Source organism: Myxine glutinosa, chromosome 4 (assembly GCF_964187855.1).
Source record: "Myxine glutinosa chromosome 4, kmMyxGlut1.1, whole genome shotgun sequence".
In the NCBI taxonomy this organism is placed as follows: domain Eukaryota; kingdom Metazoa; phylum Chordata; class Myxini; order Myxiniformes; family Myxinidae; genus Myxine; species Myxine glutinosa.
The window spans coordinates 120,687,819-120,709,899 of NC_136264.1; the positions used below are offsets into that span (position 1 = coordinate 120,687,819).

Below are 22,081 nucleotides of genomic sequence, written 5' to 3' on the forward strand. Positions count from 1 at the left end.
ATTTTGAGGCCTTTATTGGATTCCTTGACCCAGAAAACATAGGATTAGCATATTTAATTAAGTCTCTAGGTTGACTAGAAGCCGAGATCGCGCAAAATATGTATTTTATGGCGGCCATTTTCAAAATCCAAAATGGCGGCCATGCAGGTGTCTGTGCAAATGCCAACATTGATTTTCAGATTCTCCATGCTCTGAAGATTCCAAAAATGTACAGGTTTGCTAATCCCCAAATTTTGAAAGAAATTATATTTGTTAACATAGTGAACCTGACTATCTTCATCACTGTCCTGAGTGTCATTTTCGCAAAGGTGTCTACGCAAATGTAAACATTAATTTTTGGATTCCTCATGCTCTGAATATTCCAAAAATGTATAGTTTTGCTAATCTACCAAAATTTTGAACGAAATTATATATGTTAACATAGTGAACCTGACTATAAGTGGGTTTAGCCTGAGTGAGGTTTCTCCATGAAACTCGTACACTGTTTTTTTTTTTTTTTTGGCGTGAGGAGTATAACCCTCTGACAGTACCTTTGTCAATATTACAGAAATGACACTGCAATTAACATTATACCAGAAAGTAACAGCGGTCTGTTATCCTCCTTGAACCATCCCGATGGCATCAGCCAAGTCATTTGGTGTGAACAATTCATTACTCCACATCACTCCTTCCTTCACTCATTTTATATCATCCTTCCTATTAGTCTGCAAAGCTATCTTTTTACTACTTCCTTACTTACATAACTTTTTATCAACTAATAAGTTATTTTAAATGACATCTGGAAATGTTTCATGTTCCATTACTCAGTTTACTGGCTTTCCAAACACCTTTCCAAACACCAAACACCTTTCCAAACACCTTTCCAAACACCATGCAACTTCCTTTTCTTCCCTACCTGTATGTGTACACTTGTTTGCTCGAAACCTCAGGTGGCATTGTGTTCATTCATGCAGCATGACATTTGTTCATGTTTTTAATCAGGTTTCCCTCCACTTTAGTCTAAATATTTTGCTTTGTTTCACAAAACTTAGGAATCATTTACTGCTCGTATACCTGTCCCATGCCAGAACTCCCCACTCCCCTGCATCCTCAGCTCATATTTCCCCCCCTCTGCCCCCCCCCCCACATACCCAATAATGTATGTATACCATTAAAATTCAGGGGTATCCTTCAAATATCACTAATTTCACCAACTTAAAAAAAAATTGTCACCAATATACACAAAATACCCCATTAATGGCAAAGTGAAAACATGTTTATTATTATTTATTTTTTTACAAATATATTGAAAATAAAATACAGTAACATCTCATTTACATAAGTATTCATCCCCCTGAGTCAATACTTCGTAGAAGCGCCTTTGACAGTGATTAAAGCTTTGAGTTTTCTTGGGTATGTCTGTATCAGATTTGGGGAGTTTCTCCCATTCTTCCTTGCAGATTTGCTCAAGCTCTGTCAAGTTGGATGGGGAGCATTGGTGAACAGCAATCTTCAAATCTTTCCACAGATTCTCAATGGGATTCAAGTCTGGGCTTTGGCTGGGCCACTCAAGAACTTTCATGTTCTTGTTCTGAAGCCATTCCAGTGTTGCTTTGGCTGTATGCTTGGGGTCATTGTCCTGTTGGAACATAAATCTTCACCACAGTCTAACGTTTTTTTGCATTCTGAAGCAGGTTCTCCTCAAGGATTTACCTGTATTTTGACTCCATTTATTGTTCCCTCTATCTTTACAAGTCTTCCAGTCTCTGCTGCTGAAAAGCATCCCCATAACATGATGATGCCACTACCATGATTCATAGTAGGGATGGTGTTAGATGGGTGATGTGCTGTGTTCAGTTTCCGCCAGACATAGTGCTTTGCATTCAAGCCAGAGTTCAATTTTCGTCTCATCAGATCACATAAGCTATTGCCTCATGCTCTCAGTCTTTCACGTGCATTTTTGCAAACTCCAGGCGTGCTGTCATGTGCCTTTTTCTCAGGAGTGGCTTCCATCTGCCCGCCCTCCTATAAAGCCTACATTGGTGAAGTGCTGCAGAGACTGTTGTCCATTTTAAGAGACCACAGTTTGGTCGGAAGGCCAGCTCGAGGAAGTGTCTGAGTAGTTCCATATTATTTACCTAATGATGGAGCTCACTGTGCTCTTGGGAACTTTCAACACTCCAGAAATTGTTTTATACCCTTCCCCAGATCTATGTCTCCTCAAAATTATCTCTTGGAGTTCTACAGACAGTTTCCTGGAATTCATGGTAGAGTTTATACTCTGACATGCACTGCCAACTGTGGGAGGTTGTAGAGAAAGGTGTGTTTCTTTCTAAATCATGTCCAATCAATTGAATTGGCAACAGGTGGACTCCAATCAAGTTGTAGAGACATCTCAAGGATGATCAAAGTAAATTGGATGCTCCTGAGCTCTATCTGGTGTGTCATAGCAAAGGGGTTGAATACTTATTGACTCAAGACATTTCAGCTTTTCATTTTTAATTATTTTGTCAAAATTTCTATTAAAAAAAAGCATTCCACTTTGACCCTATGGGGTATTATGCGCTGACGGAGTTTGGGGAGGGGGGGGGGCAGAGGGGGAAATGCCCCCACCTTAATTTTTCAGCAGTTTACAATTAAGATGAAAACATCCCTTATTTAAACGTGAGTAACAATAATGAACGTAAACTGCATTTGTTATTTCACGTGCACTGTAACTACACAAACAAACGGTAATTTTGGAAGTCAGTTTTTTTTTTTTTTGTGTACAAGATCGAGGCTCATGTAAGAGCTAACATTGATCATAAAAAGACAAACTGACATAAAACATATGATAAAGGGAGCGGGAGACAAGATGGAGAGCCGGGACATCGAGAGATCTGTGGGAGGGAGAGGGCTTGTGGGGAGGAGGCATGGGAAGGGGGGAGGGGGGTTGGAGAGGTAAAAAAACACATGGACACTACTAGGACTTCCAGGAAAGAAGTCGGTATTTCAAAAAAGTGGATCTGGGGTGACCTAGCTACCCATTATTAATATTAAACCCTTGCCCCCCAAAATAGAGAAGTCAAACTACGCCAATGGTATTATGTGAAGAATAGTAACAAAAAATCTCAATTCAATCCATTCTAAATTCATGCTGTAACACAACTAAATGTGAAAAAGTAAAGGGGTGTGACGAGCCCACACCCCCACACACGCACCCCCACACACACATCCCACCCCCTCCCCCCACACATGCACATCCCCACACACACACACACCCACATCTCCACACACACACACACACACACACACACCCCACACACACACACACACACACCCATACATCCCCACACTTTATAACAACCCCGCTTTCACATTATTATTATTTTTCTCCATCAATTTATCCTGAGATGATACTCAAGAAATTTCATCCTGATTCTAATGAAGCTTTGTACTTGTCGAATTATGACGTCATAATGGAGCCACCTATGACATCATCATTAGTTATTTTTTTCTCCACTAATGTATCCCTTGATGATGCTCAAAGAATTTCATCTTGATCGCATGAAGTTTTGTACTTGTCGAATTATGACGTCATAATGAAGGCACATATGACATCATCATTCACAAGGCTTATTCTCAAAGGATAGTTCTTTACAATGAGATATGTCTCAATCTTTTCTACACAGGACTTTTGGAGATATAGAGATGTAAAGTTTTTCGGTTTTCCCAAGATGGCGGCCATACCACGTGACCGGTGACGTTATAATTATCCTGAAAACATTCTTAATGCCCAGGCGCACTTGTGGTGAAAATTCCCTGTCAATCCGTGCAATGACTGCAGAAAATGCGATTTTTATAGAACATAAACCTGAACATCGCAGAGACAGAATTATTTATACTAGTGAGGTACCCGTGCTACGCATGGGTGGGAGGCCAGAAGTAAAGAGACAATGCAGAAACGGCGAATGCTAAAGCATGAAACCAATAAATTCCACATTCCTGTAGCACCTTCAGTCGCACGTCAGACATGGACAGCAGGTTTGTGAAGGACTTCCATGAAAAACGTACCCGTTCGCAAACAAACAGGTACGTGTGTTCCATTCCCAGTCAATGGCGAATCTGCATATGGCGATCCGCGAATTCACGTTTAGAAAGTAGAAACCGTCACGGCATTTCGTCATTCACTTGAACTCGATATCTCTTTTTTTCATTCCAAACAGCATAACTCCAATCACAAATGAAATAACATTAATATAAAAAATAAACTTTTAACAACATTCGTGACATAAACAAATATTTAAATCCTGATGTGAAGTTCTGTACGGTTGGATGAATACAATTACGAATTCAAAATCGTAATTGTATTCACTCAATTCCAATCATCAATTGATACTTTAACAAAACGATTAACACGATTAACATTTAACAATTGAACATTACGATTGAATGACGGTTGTATTTGGATATTATCAAACCCACGCATTGCCGTCATCTGTCCACTTCCGCATTCGCGGCAGGTTCATAATTGTCATCAAAATCTAAACAGCATTTGTAGAATTTCAATAAAAGCCACAGTTCATGTCGGTAAATATTATTCCATCGTGTTTGGAAAAACTGGAAAATTGGAAAACTTGGAAAACTTGGAAAAACAATATAGCCTATTTTACTCCCAGGGATCCTAGGAATACCCACCCAAAATATTGTTGCGACCGGTTGAGCCGTTTTTCCGGTACCTTCGAACGGACGGATGGACGGACGGACATACATTTGGTGAATTATTGTAAGATAGTCTGAGAAGCCCATGCGAGGTTCCTTATTCAGCGAAGCACAGCTTTGTGTGAAATGCGATCGTATAAAAAAAAGTCGGAATTTTGCCAAATCTGTTTTATTCGTTTGTTAATATACCTCAGCCATTGACAAATCTGGAATTAGAATTTTATTTGAGGTTCAAATTATCCCGTGAGATCGTGTTGAACGATGCCTGCACGTCTGTACTTGTGATAAATAATTAATTGGCCACACTTGACTCTTCTTCTTCACGCAATAACAACATCTAGCTTCCTGACCGTACATCCAATCATCTTGAAATTTTGCACACTTGTTACTCTTCATGACTTCTACTATAGTATGAAGTTTCACGTCGCCCAATGAAGCGGTTCAAGAGATATAATTTAAAAAAATCTTTTCGTTTAATTAACGATATCTGCCAAACCAAACCACGTGACCTATCGCAAATTCAAAAAGGTCATTTTAGTAGACTTATATGCTGAACACATCTGTGAAGTTTCCCCTCAATTGGATCAAAAATGAGGGAGGAGCTAGGTTTTAAAGGTTTGTGCTTGAAAACGTCATAACTCTGAAACCATGTGACGCATGATGGCATGCTCGCTGACTTTTTTGTTCGTCATGGGTATTGGGTATGCGATTATGCCTGAAAAGTTTGGCCTCGATCTGTTCAGGCGTTTTGGAGAAAATGGGATTTTAGTGTTTTTTCAGACTTTTCACTCAAAACAATATGGCGGCCGAACCACGTGACTGTGATGTCATAATTACCATTAAAATATTCTACAGACTGAGTCCCTCCTATGGTTGAAAATTTGCTCTCAATCGGTCCAATTATTGCAGAGAAAATGGTTTTTAAAGGCAATAAGTCATTAAAATGGCAGTAGCACATTGAGTCACGGCCTGGTAAGAAAGAATGTTGCGTTTCTTCTTCTTTCAACAATAAAGACTTCTAGCTTCGAGACCGTACAACCAATCATGTTGAAATTTTACACACTTGTCCCACTTGATGAGATCTACAATGCATTAAAAATTCAAGTCGATCAATGCAGTGGTTCAAGAGTTAGAAGCTTTTGAGGATTTCCTTCAATTATTTATTGTGGCCAAACCATGTGACTTATCAAAATGTCTCAAGTATTACATAAACTTCCGCCAATGGGGAACATTTGTGTAAAGTTTCCACTCGATATCTTCACAAATTATGGAGAAGATATCGTTTTTAGTTTATGCTTAAAAACGTCATAACTCTGAAACCATGTGACGCATGATGTCATGCTCGATGACTTTTTTGTTTGTCATGGGTACGCGATAATGCGTGCCACGTTTGGGGTCGATCTGTTCAGCCATTGTGGAGAAAAAGGGTTTTTTGTGTTTTTCAAGAAAAACAATATGGCGGCTGAACCATGTGACGTATGACTTCAAAAATTTTTGCATTTGGAGTTTTTTTTAACTAAGGATGTGGGGAAAAATTATCATTTTTCGTGGGAGCAAAGATGTGCTTGACGAATTCTAACCTCTTAACATTAGCATTTTTAATATATTATAAATAAACATGTTTTTTGGTGCCATTGCAGAATTCATTAGAATGAGCCATGACTGAAATTTTTCCATTGAGCCGTTTTGGAGAGGGGCAAAGTTGAAGGTGTTTTACAAGATGGCGCCCATACCACGTGACCTATGACGTCATAATTAGCATTAAAAAATTATACGAGCCCAGCCGATCATTTGATGAAAATTTCCTGTCAATCAAACCAGCGGTTGCTGAGAAACTTAATTTTAAAGTTTTTGGAGGTGCAAAATAGGGTGGAAAAATAATAATAAGAACTTTAGCAGAATTAATAGGTATTCCCATACAATGTAATTGTATGGGAAACCTAATTCCCATACAATGTAATTGTATGGGAAACCTAATAATAATCACTTTTCTCCATCGTTTTATGCTTCAGCATCATTATTTGCGTTGCATGAGGTGCAAAAGAAGGCTCTTTGTGCAAGATAGCCATCACAACTCAGCTCAAAAACGGTGGTTGGTCGAAATTAAACCCCACGATAATTAAATCGGTACATAAGAGGTTTCCCGCGATTTGTCAATATCCGTGGTAGTCAAAAAAAATAAACATGACCTCACAGCCCAGCGTACATTCTCTAATGTGTCATTAACCTTGTGCCTGTCTGTTCCGTGTTCCCATGTGAATTAATAAGATTAGATAAATAAGATTAATTGTGATTCCGAACAGGGGATTTATTTTATATATTACCTTAGTTTTGTCATGTGAGAGAGCGAGAGCTCCAAGGTGACAAGGGTGCTTGTAATAATGACGGTAATCCTTGGGTATGACATACTGTATTCTGAAATAGGATTAAGGGCTGGCACAATCACTTTGTTGTGCAGCTCATCTTTGAATGTTACAGTTTTTACAGAGGATTTAAACCTCGACAGATTAGGATCTAACTATAAACTGTCACTCTCTTCGCCATCCTGCTCTTTCTGTGGTAATAAGCCGTTTGTTCAGTTCATAAAAACCCATACGTGGTCATTCGAGGTATGGGACTTTGCTATTAAGCGGGAATGAATTGGCTTTAAAAATCCGGTAATGGGCCGATTCGGAAACGCACATTTAATGCGCTATTAAAATATTAACTCGACACCTCTCAGTCATGTCACCATCCATACGGTTATACCAGAGCGAGCTGATTCATCAGATGGTCGCAGATTAATTGTTTAGCCTCAATATAGGGCCGTTCAAAAATTACATAACTATTTTTTTTAAGGAGGCATGTACGGGTTTGATTAAGCCTTACTTGTTGTTATTTCATATGCAGCCTGTGGCTGCTGGTTGCATAATTTTTCTGGAAGCACGTTTGGTCCACTGATGCAGTGCCCCAATTACGAGTGAGCTGTTACTCAATTTGCCGACCTCGGAAGGATGACAGGCTGAGTCAAACCCCCGGTGTTAATTCAATGATCGGCCGGAATTCGAACTCAGGATCTTAGTCAGGATCTTAGGATCCCAAGCCAGCACCCTAACCGTTAAGCCAACACAAGGCTTATTAAACCTTACTAATAACTTAACACTCAACCCAAACAAAGCCAATGGAAATCTGATGCAACAAAGCCAGACATTGCATAATCATCAGAGGCCGACATGCCTAATGTGTTAGGCCCACCAGAAAACCAAGATGCCGGCCATATCATTTTGGCTCGGTGCTATGGTGGGTGGAGTCATGCGACAGATGTGGGTGTAGTCCAGTAGTTGTCTGACAAATGGGTGCACATTTCTAAAATCGAACCCCAACAAGAACCCCAACAGCAACATAATGCTCTTGTAGATCTGCGGCATGTCGCAGGTAAAAATGGCGCTCACCTACACTGACTTTCATAATGTTGATGTTTTTAACTTGCTGATAGAAGCTTATTTTGTTTTATACATTTTGCTGGAAATATAAGGAAGCATTTTCCCACTAATGCTCTTTAATGTGATGCCCTTCATGCTAAGGGTTTGCCTGGGAGTCATGGTCCTACAGGCCCAAGAGGCTTTCCAGGAGAGATAGGAGTTCAGGGTCCACCTGGCCGTCCAGCTGCACTTGCCCTGAGGGTAAGTATAGATGCTGTGGTTCAGATAAATGTCCAGGCGACTAATCCAACAGAAAGTAGTGAAAGTAAAGGTCCTTGTAATGATGACAGTATTCCTTGGGTATAACTTACTGTATTCTGAGATAGGATTAAGGGCTGGCACAATAAATTGGTTGTGCAGCTCACCTTTAATTTTGCAGTTTGTATTTGAACCTCAACAGATTAGGATCCAACTATAAACCATCACCCTTGTGCTTCACATATGTTAATAGACCCCCACAGTACCTTTAGAAAGAGCAGACCATTCTCTGCCACTACTGTAGTCATCTTTCAAATTCCTGCCCTAGTTGACCCCTGCTTCTATAGAATATAATACCCTGACGCCAAACTACTTGTCCAGGACAAATTCTCAGCTATGAAACACTCAGAATTTGCTGTTGGTATCCTGATACCTTGAATGCAGAGATATGGAATACAGTGGCCTGCAAAAGTATTCACCCCCTACCAGTAATGCCAAATTTCGATGAATTATGGAGAAACTATTTTTCCAAATGAACTTTTTGATTCTTAAGTGTGAGAAATGGAGCTGACTCGAGCATAAACACTTGTAGTAGAAGGAGGTTAGTTTTAGTTTGTTGCAAAATAAATGATACTTTTTCCCCCCAGATTGTATTGACCACATGTTGCAAAATAAATGATACTTTTCCCCCCCAGATTGTATTGACCACATGTTGCAAAATAAATGATACTTTTTCCCCCCAGATTGTATTGACCACATGTCTGCGATTTTTGAATTCAAATTTCGCGTGCGTCATCATGACGTGTCGCACACGTTGCCTGCGTGTTGTCTCCGTCATATTTGCAACTAATGTTCGTGTCTTTGCTGAAATCTTTTAAAAGTCGACTTCAAATGGTTTCTGAAGCTAATGGTGGACATATTGATGCGTATTAAACGTGAGTTTTTAATTTTTGAATGAAATAAAGCCTTTGGTTGGATTTTCATCCGATTGAAACTTCATTTCATCTTTGGGGAAAAAAGTATCATTTATTTTGCAACACCCCTTACATGTCAGGAATAACTACAAAAAACATTTACAAATCAAAATTCACTGGTTGCAAAAGCATTCAACCCCTCAGGTCAGTCAGTACTTGGTGGAAGCACCTTTTACTGCATTCACTGCTATGGGTCTTTTAGGGTAGGCTATGCACAGTGAGAGTAAAATCTTTGCCCATTCTTCATGAAAAAATTGCTCTTGTTCTTCCAAGTTTGATGGGGATCGTTGATGGACTGAAATCTTCAAGTCTCGCCATAAATGTTCAATTGGGTTTAAGTCAGGACTTTGACTGGGCCACTGAAGAACATTTATTTTCTTCTTATTCAGCCACTGCCACCGGATTTAGCTTTGTGCTTCAGATCATTGTCCTGCTGAAATGTGAATCCCCTACCCAGTTTCAGATTCATGGCTGACTCAAGCAGGTTTTCATCAAGGATTCTTCTGTACTTTGCACCGTCCATTGGCCCTTCTATCCTGACAAGTTTGCCAGTCCCTGCTGATGATAAGCAGCCCCATAACATGATGCTGCCACCACCATGCTTGACAGTAGGGGTGGTCTTGACTGTGTGATGTGCAGTGCTAGGCTTGCGCCAGACGTACCACTTTGAATTGAGAACAAAAAGTTCAATTTTGATCTCGTGTGACCACAAAATCTTTCCCCACATGCCTGTAGTATCATTAAGATGCTTCGTTGCAAACTCTATACAAGCTTTTAATTGCGTATTCTTCAGTAATGGCTTCTTTCTTGCCAATTATCCATGGAGGCCAGCTTTGTGAAAGGAACGGGATATTGGCGATTGATGAACACTGATCCCTGTCTCAGACATAGAGCCTTGCAGATCTTTTAAAGTCATTGTTGGATATATTGCGACATCCTGAACCAGTTGCTTGTCCGGCTGCTGAGTTTGGTGGGCGAACTGATCTTGGTAGAGTTTATGTGGTATGACACGTTTTCTCTTCTTAATGATGGATTTCACCGTACTCAAAGGGATAATGAGTGTCTTTGAAATCTTCCTTAACCCTCTCCTGAGTTGTCCTCCACTTTATGCTTCTCCACCACTTTATGTCTGACTTCGTTGGAAAGCTCCTTGGTATTTACGTTTGCCTTGTTGGTTTACCAAGTGAGTTGCACCTTAGAAGTCCTTAGATAAGTGAGGGAGCTTAATTTACAAGTTAAACCACTGATTACATATAGATGAAACCTATTACACTTATTTTGTAACCTTTGAAACAAATAATTTGCTCCTGAAGTGATTTAGGGTTAATTCGGCAAAGGGTTTGAATACTTATGCAACTGAGAATCATCTGATTTTCTCTGTTTATCTAACTTATTCTCATTTTATCTGCATTGTTCAGCTTTATCCCTTTGGAGTTTGATTTGATTTGAAAGCAAAGAAAGTTTGATTTGAAAGCATCATGAAATAAGCTCAAAATGTGTAAACCTCGGAGGGAGTGAATACTTTCACAGGCCGCTGTAGATGGGATAGATGATTAAGACTTTTTTCATATACATCATATATTGCTATATGGGATTTATGTACTCAAATATAATTTTAACATACAGTATGTTGCCTCATTCTACAAAGTTTGTTAGTTCATCAAGACATTTTTTAATTTTGTTCAACAGTATCGAGGGTTAATGGATTAGCCTAGATTCATATATTACATCAACTATGAATTAAGAATGAATTATGAATTTAATTGAATTGACAACATCAACATCAACTATGAATTGACAACTTAAAAATCTGTCACTTTCCTGATTTTCATCCAGGGTGAACCTGGGGCGAGGGGACTCAGGGTAAGTTGGATTTCTCTTTAACAACACCTGCTTGGAACATTTTACTGATTTACAAACACGAGGGATGGTCGAGAAGTTTGTAGAACAAGTTGATAGTTGTCTTCAGGGTTTGCTTTTAAATACACTACAAAGTCCTGTTTATATCTTGCTTGATGCCTCCTGCTTCATGGGTCAGTGCACCATGCATTGCTTGTATGTAGAAAATCAACCTGAATTGTACCTTAGGCCATTGCTTCTCAACCTATTTACCATAGTGAGTCACCTGTAGCTCTCGATGTGTTATGTGGGCCGCACCCACACAACCTACTTCCTGTCCATTTGAAAATGTTTTGTATCTGTTATCTGACAGTGATGCAACACAAATCAACACTGTAATATGGTACCTCTAATCTCTACACCAGAAAATATCTATCAGGCACATTTTAAATGAACAAACAAAAGTCCGAGTATGTTGCTACGTTTGTAGGGGGTAGGGATACCATAGGCCAGGTAGAGTGTATAGATTAGTGTGCTCCGGCTGTCGCAAAGAAGAAGAAGAATCACCTCGATGTACTATAAGTAGGGATCCGGTAGACCGTGTGTTCGGATATAGTGTATCTTCGTCTCCATTACGAGGAGTGGGGTATGTTAATTAGCTCAGGGATTATGGGTAATGTATCCCTTGTATGTCGTTACCTCTGTAATTTATTTCCTATGTCCTTTTTGGCACCACACCATAGACACTAGCCAAAATCGCCCATTAAACAGCTCACTATTAATAAAAACCTACCGGAAGTCATGCATAGAGCCCTACCGCTGACAACCCCGACTTGGGAGGCGCACAGGACGGGCGGGCCGAAGGCCACTCCCAGAAGGACAGTGATTGGTCAGGGTTTTGATTGACACCAGCCCGGGGTAAGATGGGTCTTGCTGATAGGAACAGGGAAGGACTGGTAGGGAGCGACTCGCTGATTAGCGAAGGACCCCAGATGACGTCAGAGCCTGGGTGATAAAAGCACGTGCCAGCGGACATTGTCTTGCTTCACTCTGGTCTACTTCTTGGTTTGACGTGCCAGCGGACATTCTCTGTTCTCTTCTCCTTGGCTCCTCGCTCTGACCGATTCCTTCTTGCGCCTGCTCGTTTTGAACTTTGTTGGTGAACCATCGTAATTTTATCTCTCTCCGCATCAATGCCCTTCTGGTTCTTCTCTGATTTTGGATCTCATCGCGGGCAGCCGTGCGCCGATATCTTGCTGGTGGTCGTGAGGAAGAGCCATGGCTTTCCAAGCAAGAGCGACGGGTGGACGAGCGCTGCTGGCTTGCTGCAGTGCGACACACAGCGAGGCCTGGGTTCCCGTCAGCGAACAAGCGGCTCCCACCAATGAGCGAGCGGTTCCCGCCAATGCCCCGGACGATTTTGTCGGCCCCTGACGAGACCCCACCAGCCGATTTGAGTTCAGTCCCCTGCATAAATTACACATTTGTTTTCCAGTTATTTTATCCCATTGTCTGTATCCGAGTCTGGTTGTAGGATAGCTCCAAATTAGGAACTTAGTTCAGCGTGCATTTTCTTTGTCTGCTGGCATTTATTTTCATTAAACCTGTTATTTTTGTACATTTTAAACCTGCGTTGTTTGAGTTGATTCATTGTAGGGTTGAAGACGTCGAGTGGAAGCCATTCAGGTAAGGCTCCGGTTTTCCCTCTCCCTCGTGCTCCCCCCAAGCGTGTTAACTCCACTGTACTTTTTTAACTGAACGCCTCAGAGTAACAGTTCGTTTGGTCATCTGTGCTACCCTACGGTGTTCACCACACAATGTAGTCACGTGACAATATTAACTGCTAAAAAGAATGTGGTTTTGACACTTTAGAGGGAGATCTTGCAATTCCCTTTATTCAAAGCAGTTTTTTTTAAACTGTATGTCACTTGGGCTGCAGCAGTGTGTATTGATTGGGCTGCAGGTTAAGAACCACTGCCTTAGGCTATAAATGTATCAATAACTAAATGCATGGATTCTCTGGAATGGTAAATGGGTGTAGCTTAGATTATGGTCATAAAATAGGCAAAACAAAAAGACGATCTACAGGGCTGATGAAGCCTACTGGCCCCAACAGCAAAGTCGAGGGGGACTGAAGAGACACATTGCAGCACGGAATGAAACAGCATGTCGAAGAAGGACCAAAGGGGATGGCACGGAAAGTGATGACAACCTTGATGCACGATGTGACGTTTCATGACATCGTGTGGTGTACGATGTGAGGTTTCGTCAGCCACTGTGCCGCCAAGCTACCCACTACCAATGGCGCGGGCTGGCTCACAGAGCAGCCCAATGGGAAGAAAAGCGGACCATACAGCATCCAGCCACAGTGTGGAGCAGAATGGGGCTACAAAAGCCTGGACCAGAGTCCAGAATGGGACGCATCTGGGAACAGGAAGATTGAGCGAGCTGGTGTAAAGAGACTGAGGACTGGTGGACAAGCGCAAAGCGAGCGAGCTGGTTGACAAGCTCTTGTTTCCCGTGTTAACGCTGTAATATCTCTACTCATAAGATGTACTGAGACAGAGACTGTTGCGCCCATTCATATTTGTTATAAGTGACTGGTTAGGAGGGGCTTATGTGCATAGCATAATTATTTCTCGATTGTGACACTGCTTGGACATACGTGCTCTTTGCTAATCATTACATACTTTTCCCAAACTGTCCGGTTGTCAGATTCTATTGGTTAAGCATAGTGTGTAGGAAAAGAGAGTTCGTCCCCACCATTCTGACATGGGTAGCCAGAGTCCGGTGTGTCCACCTATGGTAACTCTTAGCCGTGTTTCATCAAGGTGGCACGTCGGGAAGAACAGTCCTTATCCGGGGTAATTCATTTGCCTGGAAGGTAAAGCGGGATTGAATGCTGGACCCTACTGTTGCAGATCCATCACTTCCGCCTTTGTTGTTTTTTATATACTTGTCGGATTTTTAGTTTCAGGTAATGTTGTTGTTAAGATTTTTGTGTGAAATGGAGATGACTTTAGTAAAAGGTGAAAATAAGTGTTTGTGAAGGAAAAAGGAAGAGGCCGGAAGAGGGGAGGAGGAGCTTGGCAGAGAGGAGACGGCCATGAGAGAGATACAGCCGTTAATCGCATCGAGGCTGCGAGTGGACCTTTTTTGATATTGGTCGCGAATGAGTTGAGGCTTCCTGTGAAAGGGATTGCCCGCGACATCGTCCTATATTGCGATTGCAATTAAACCTGCGCCTCAGGTTTTATTACCAAGCGTGAGTTATTATTGGAGAAAAATCAAGGGCCTCCATTACAGGCTGAAATGGGATTTCCATATCTACCTTATCGTGTTGATTGCCGTTGGTTTACGTATCTGCTCAATTCCCATGTTGACCTCTCACCTCGTAACTCCTCGTCCGCCGTCGTGCCGATACCTGCCTGTTCTCGTTGTTCTGCATGGCTTAAACCAGCATGGGGATCCATGCACGGGCTTTGGGGAATGTTACATTCCACTCAAGTTTGGCGTGTCGTGAGTTCATTGCTTTGAGAGCATTGGGGAATGATGGTACCATCATATGTATGGTTCATTTGATGCAAGTGACATTTTCATTGCACTTTCTTTAATTGTGTTGTTATTGTGGATGTGAGAGTTCTTAATACAATTACTTGTTTTGTTTTACAATGGCATTGGTGTGGTTTTACCATGGTTTATTAGAACACTCAAGATAACAAATCTTTTCTGCCGTGTTCCCTTTCGAGACTCTGAGGTGCACCGTAACCGGGGTTTGGGGAGGTAACACGTTATACTGCCGAAATTAAGTGTCTCTGACGGTGTCTGTGGTTGCTTAGCAACTCATTGCACGCCGCGGAGTTATCCACGGTTCGTTGGCTTCAGAGTCGTCGTTCGGGAAGTTGATCTGAGCACTCCCCTCATGATCCCCACTGGAGGTGAATCTGTAACAATATTATGTCTGCTTTGTGAGAATAACTAAGGTTCACTATGCATATCTATATTATATTCTCCGTACGTGAGTCTGTCGAACGTCTGTCCGGGGGTGTGGCTTCCTCCGTTGAGAGAGTAGCTCCACCCATTCTGTAAGAGGCTTCAAAAACAAATATCCACCATTTTATTTACTCGCATAGCTTTGAGGCCTGTTTTGTTATGCCCGTGGTGTCTTGCTCTCTCTCTCACAGTTTTATTTCAACTCTAATTCGATATCTCATTTCATTTTTCACAGTCGCTAACATAGTTTTAGACTCGGTTGAAAAAAAACGGGAATAAAATCCGATGAAAGTTTCCGTTTATAGAACGAAATGCATTTTCAAAGGCCTGTAAAAGAAAGCCCATTCATTGAGTCACCCTCACAATTTTATCTCAAATTCACCATCTGATTTCATTTTTATCGATGGTTTTAGACTCGGTTTCATCAATAATTAATTGAAAAAATAAACGCACACACGGGAATCGGGAAATTGCTGACATATATTAAATAATTGCCGCTTTTTACGCCTCAATATATCTTACACCGCCCAAGATGACACAGACAGGAAATTGCTGAGATTTAAGACGAATTCGCGTAGGACGTTTCCTTTGTCACAATTAAATGTTTAACTTTATACGTAGTCAACAATGTGGGGAGAGGTGCGAACCTTCATTCACGTATCGCCACAGACGGCAATTTGCCTATTAAATAATCGCAGCTTTTCGCGGATCGATATATCTTACACCGCCCAAGTAACAGAGACAGGAAATTGCCGAGAGATATTTCTTCATTCTTATTTGATAAGTTATGTGCACATACACTTTAAATAAGTTTATTTGAAATATTTTATTTTTAAAATGTCATTTATTTGCCATTTGATGATTACGTGCGACACTTCCTCTTCCTCTTGGGGATCGTGAACATTCATGTGTTGTGTGGAAACTCCCATTCCCGAAATGAACGAGACGGTCGATGAACGGCTTGATGAACGTCAACACAGACTTTTAAAATGTCATTCACTAAAAATGTCAAGTGTGTTTGTGTGTGTATGTGTGTGTATGTGTATATATATGTGTGTATGTGTATATGTATGTGTGGATGTACATATGTGTGTTTGTGTGTGTGGATGTATATATGTGTAGTATATATGTGTGTGTATGTGTATATGTATGTGTGGGTGTACATGTGTGTGTTTGTGTGTGTGTGGATGTATATATGTGCAGTATATATGTGCATATATATATATATATTGTTACGGATCTAAGTCGTCGGCGCTCCTCTTATTAAGGGGGGGTTAATCCCCTTGTCTTTTTGTCTGGCCGACCCGAGTCCTTGGAAGTTATAACGCTCCTTCCGGTCGGTATTAGGTAGGGTTATTGGTCAATTTAGTCCCAAATACCTAATTACGAACATCGACCGCGAAGCAGGGAAATAACTCCCGCTCGAACCACGGATATGATGGAAAAGTGCCGAGCGGATAGCAATCCGCGATCCGAGCCGTTAACAGTGGGACTAAACCCAATTATAGCGGTTCCTATCGTGCCACGTTTACCCAATGGAAGAAAGGACGGATGTGATCGGACAAGAGGAAACCAGAAAGTAGGAAGAACAAAGATGGGTTTATTAATTATTTACAAGAAAGAAGAAGAGGAAACAAAATAATGTACAAGATAGGAACAGGAAGAAGCAGCACACAGGGCAGTCTTATGGCAGTCTTAACTTATTACCCCAGACAAACGTACACACTCACATGGGGATTGTAGCTGGATTGTAGATTGTGCAGGTATAGGGCCCGGCGATGGGGTCCAGGCTCTGGTCCAGCGGGCAAAACCCGGCAGGCAGCTCCATGCGTAGTTGAATGGGATAGGACAATTATGTGTAAGGGGGGAAGCTGGTGTCCTACGGCGTACGTAATAGATGCACACTCGTGCCAAACGCACCCTCTCCAATGTTCTCTGAATCAGCGCGACGTATATCTCTTTCAAAGGTGCTTCTCAATGCGCTCTCTCCCATCAGTCCTCTTTAACGAGCGCGCCTCCAACAAGTCCTCTTGCAATGCATGCTGCCGCCGTCAGTTCTCTCAGTAAATGTGCTCGCTGGCATGTCCCCCGCACAGTCCCGTTAATAGCGCCGCTCTCGCACGAGTCCTGTCTCAAGAGCGCCGCTGAATAAGTCCTGTGAAAGGGCTTTGCGTTTGCTTTTTATATCTCTCCGTGCGATCACTCCGCGCGCCAAAAAGCCATGCCTGTCGGTGATGTTACTTCAGCCCTGGTTGGCTGGTGAGGGCTTACCGGCTCCGCCTTTGACGGCTGGATGACGTGGCCACACCTTCTTCTTGGCGCTCCGCCTCCTTTCTCGGGCCTTACCTCGTGGCTTATGGCGGCTTGAGCGAGCGCTAAGGCAGTGAACGCTGCCAACAAAGGCGCGTAACAAATTTGGAGAGCCATGAGGCACGTAGTGGCGTCGCTTGGAGAGGGAGGTCGCAAAAGGAATGAAAGGGCCTACTTCTTATTTGATTGACGCAACGCAGATTCAACTATTGGAAACACGGCCTTATCTAAAACACATACTAATGAGATAACTGAAGTCCTATGGTGGCCTACGTGTTGCTTGTGGCCTAACTAGGGGTGCTACCTTTAACCATTTAATAATGTCATACTTACACAAGTGTGGGTTCTAAAACCGCAACACTGCACCCCCCCCCCCTTTTACCAGGCTCGTCCCGAGCCGAAACAAAAGGACTATCTTTTAAATTAATGTGACACTTAGGTGTGGTTACCCTCCACTTTTAACCTCACCCTGAGTGCGACAGTTTTAACACTAGATATGTCCCCCCTGCTGCGTTGCATCCTATCTAACTGACTCACGCCCACAATTAACCGAATTACGGAATGGTCTTCAAACTACACATAAAGCCGGTGGGGAGCATTATTTACATTACACTACTAATTATTTACACTGTAACCCAGGACCTGTCTTTTGTGGGAAAAGAGAAGATGTTTTGAAAAGGGGAAATGCCACTGCAATGCACTGCACCGATACACCATACCCATATGTACAATAAATGCACCATAGTAAAAGAAAATGCACAAAAAGCACCATAAAAGCACCATAATGAAAATGCACAGAACAAACATTTTAAAATAATAAAATGATGTCTTCTTGCTTCTCTGCTGGGCCGATGTTTCTGGCTGTCTTCTTGCTTGATGTTATTTTTAATAAAAAGGGCACACACCACGTCTGCTTTTTATTATTTATATGGCCAGCAGGGCCAACTCAGGTGGTCCACTGCTGGGCAAAGATGCCACTTAAAACAGTGGTCCGCAAGCCAGATACCGCTGGCAACAATGGTCGATCCCAGCAGAGGTGCCAGGCCACAGAACGTGTGGTCCATAAGTGGTGCCAGGCCACAGAACGTGTGGTCCATATGGTGCATCAGTGCAGGCAGGAGGCAGCAAGGGTGCGGGCGCACAATCCGCAGCACCTGCACACTCTCCTCGGGCACAAAAGAACATGGTCCATGAGTGGGGAAGGAAGACAAGCAGAGGTTAGCAGGGGGCAAGGGCGCAAGGGTACACATCAAAACAAGGCAATGCGACATGAAGGGCGCGGGAGAGCGAGCTGAGAAAGCTCCTCCCTAGCGTTCGTCAACCCCCAAGTCACCTACTCTGCCCTTGCCCCTACCCCGTATCTACACAATTTACAAATTTCGTCTCGACCTGTCTTGTCTTTCCCATATCTCCCCTAATAGTGTAGCAGCATAGCAAACCTGTTGTGCATTTTGTGATACAAGCACCAAATTTGGCACAAATGTACATTAATATGTTGCGAACATTTTCAGATATTGGGCCACTTGAAATTCCGTAATTGTTTTTTTCAAATTTTTTCAAATTTCGTAATTTCAAATTTTTCGGGTGACACCGTCACAATTTCGGTCTTCGAGGCCGGCCGATATAGTGGGGCGGCTTAGCCCAAATATTCAAAAGAATTGTGCATTTTGTGATACAAGCACCAAATTTGGCACAAATGTACATTAATATGTTGCGAACATTGTGTGGTCAGCAATGAAGACGAGAGTCTGAATTACATGTATGCAAAAGACCTTGTGAACCAGTGAAGCAAATACACGGGTAAGCATGAATTAAATCTAGGGCATGATATAATTTCCATGATGTTTACCTCTACACTCAATGGTGGAAGGAGGTAATGTTTTGATCCCAGCTTGTCTGTATGTCTGTTTGTCTGTTAGTCCACAAAATTCCAGACAAAGCTTGTAGTAGTGGTAGTTGTAGTGGTAGTGGTGATAACAGAAATTGTTATATAGAACTGAACTTATATTATTATTATATGCAGAAAATAACTTCATTTCTATATGCCCTGCAGTGGACAGGTTAATTGGTTTATGCACTGAAGGGGTCACCCTGGTGTGCACTGCTGTGTTCTGCCTCACTGAGTTGTTCAGGTATGATGTATTCAGCACAAGCTTCCGGTCGGCCCGGAGGTGGGGGTGCGGGGCCTGTCACGGAACGTCAAAACAAACGGCCTGCCGGGGCCGCCCAAAAGTCGGGCGTGAGGGGCGCGTCCACTAATGGAACGCCTCTCGCTTCCCAGATCGAGGGCCACGTGGTCAGGAGAACCTCGTCCCTTCCGGTCACACTTTGCCTATCGGCCGGCCTCGAAGACCGAAATTGTGACGGTGTCACCCGAAAAATTGGAAATTACGAAATTTGAAAAAATTTGAAAAAAAAAATTACGGAATTTCAAGTGGCCCAATATCTGAAAATGTTCGCAACATATTAATGTACATTTGTGCCAAATTTGGTGCTTGTTTCACAAAATGCACAATTCTTTTGAATATTTGGGCTAAGCCGCCCCACTATAATGCCAAATTCGTCATCAATCCCTCCTAAGGAGGAAGAGATGGAATAACTACAATGTCTCACCCACGTCAAGATGTGTCTTTCATTCCAAACACTTGCAAAACATGGTGTGGAGTTCTATCACCCAGGTGAGTGGATGCGGATGGTGCGTAGAGATTTTCTCCTATCTATACTCTAATTGACATTAACTCTGTTTACACTACCCGGGGTCTTGCCCTGCCAATCCATTGGCCATCATTAAACTATGTGGGTCTAAAAACCAATTCCCATTGCACATACTGTGGTGCTCTCCAATTTGGGGTCTCACTCCCCCGATTTTTCTATACTGTGCCCTCACACAATTTCGGGGCTGGGTCGTGTGGCTCCCCTAGCAGGTCCTACTTACCTGCACATCTCCGCCACTGAACGTCGCCACCCGAGCTTGCCTAGCTCCTTCACCCTAACCTACCTGAGGAAGGCCCTCCCTGGCACTTACCCCCTCGATGCCCTCTCTGGCATTGGGCTACCCGGGTCCTCTTCCTTAGGATCCTCGGGTCCCCACTGAACTCTACTTGAACTCTAACCTGGCTCCCAAAGCCTACCTGCGGCCTCACCTGGCCGACAGACTACCAGTGGCGGAGTGCTCAACCAACCATACGCACTAACAGGCCACACGCCCAGCCATTCCACACACTAATGCACCCATCCAAGCAGTACTCTGCTACTTTCCACACCACAGATGTCAATATCCAACCACAATTTACCTACTCCCTCTACCTACTTTTAAACTACCCTCCCCGGGTACTCGTGAAGGGGTCCATCCTTCCCCCATCCACTCCTTCGCACCATGCACTCCACTCCACTCATCCCACACTCCATTTACTCCACACCATCCATTCCAGACCATTTATTCCAGACCATTTATTCACTTGCACTCTATGCAAGGCAATCACTCAATACACTTACACTTGTCCACAATACTCTGCTCATACACTTTCACACACACACATCATTCTCGAGCATTGCCTCATGCACTCAAATTTTCCCACACTCAATTCCTCATTTCACCAGCACTACCAAGAACTTCCATACGCAATGCTTCATTTCATCCTAAACCTCAAGCTCCTGCTCATACACAATTTCTTCACACACACAGCATCATCTGGCTGTCTATTTCCCCTAATATTAGTGCTCTGCCTGTCATCCCTTATACGACGCACATCCCCCGTTATTATCAACCAACTAATCTACTCTACGTCCCCACTACCTGTGCAAAAGTCACTACTTAATTCTCAAGTCACCTATGGTCATCTCTCTAAATTCTATCAATTATCCTAACCCTCCCAGGCTAGTTTGTACTGCCACCCCATAATCTATTGCTCCTCTGCCTAAAAAAGTGGATGTGAGGGATGGTAGAGCCACCATCCCTCTACATCACTATCACCATTACTACTACTATACTACTAGTCCACTGTACTTGAGCCTCTCGGGGTGGAATTACATTTTCATCACAGCTCGGCTTCGCAAAGCCGAGCAATGAATTCGGGTGGTTTGGTCTACTGTAGGTTGGGTCCGTCCGGCATTTGATTCAGGTGAGGAGGCATACTCGGGCCGAGGTTCCAGGGTCCATCTCAGCACGGGCCCTTTCTGTCTCCGGTCCGATGACCCAACCTTGCCCGGTCGGAGCACCGCTTCCGCCAGGGGGCGAAGGTCCGACCTGGCCTTTCTCCCCCAGAATCGTGCCGCTCGCCGCTACGACGAGGCACCGACCATACAGGGCGGAGCCCGGCCCGAATCGTGCATGGCGCTCCTTGCAGAAGCGACGCGGCAACGATCCCCGCCGGCCCCCGCAGCACACAAAGAACACCACGCCCCGAGAGCTCGCATCGGCTATACATCAGCCTAAGCGCTGCCCCGGTCAGCGCCGATGCTCCAGTCGCATTCTCACATTCACACGCGACTCTTCCCATACTCACAAAACGCGGCGCTCCAGCACCTCCCATACACTCCACACATTTCGTCACCGCACTCGCTCATGCATACCCTTCCATTCCACACTTCGTTAACACACATCCCCGCGCACATCCTGGCGCACTC

The 22,081-nt window shown here is 43.0% G+C and overlaps 1 protein-coding gene across 1 annotated transcript in view; it reads left to right on the forward strand.

The window, feature by feature from the left end:
• Positions 1 to 22,081, forward strand: part of LOC137425150 (uncharacterized) — a 510,298-nt gene that overhangs the window by 148,020 nt on the left and 340,197 nt on the right. Inside the window, exons 29-30 of the mRNA XM_078776351.1 lie at positions 8,244 to 8,342; positions 11,150 to 11,176. Of these exons, the coding sequence (XP_078632477.1) occupies positions 8,244 to 8,342; positions 11,150 to 11,176 (126 nt within the window). The remainder of the gene's footprint in view (positions 1 to 8,243; positions 8,343 to 11,149; positions 11,177 to 22,081) is intronic.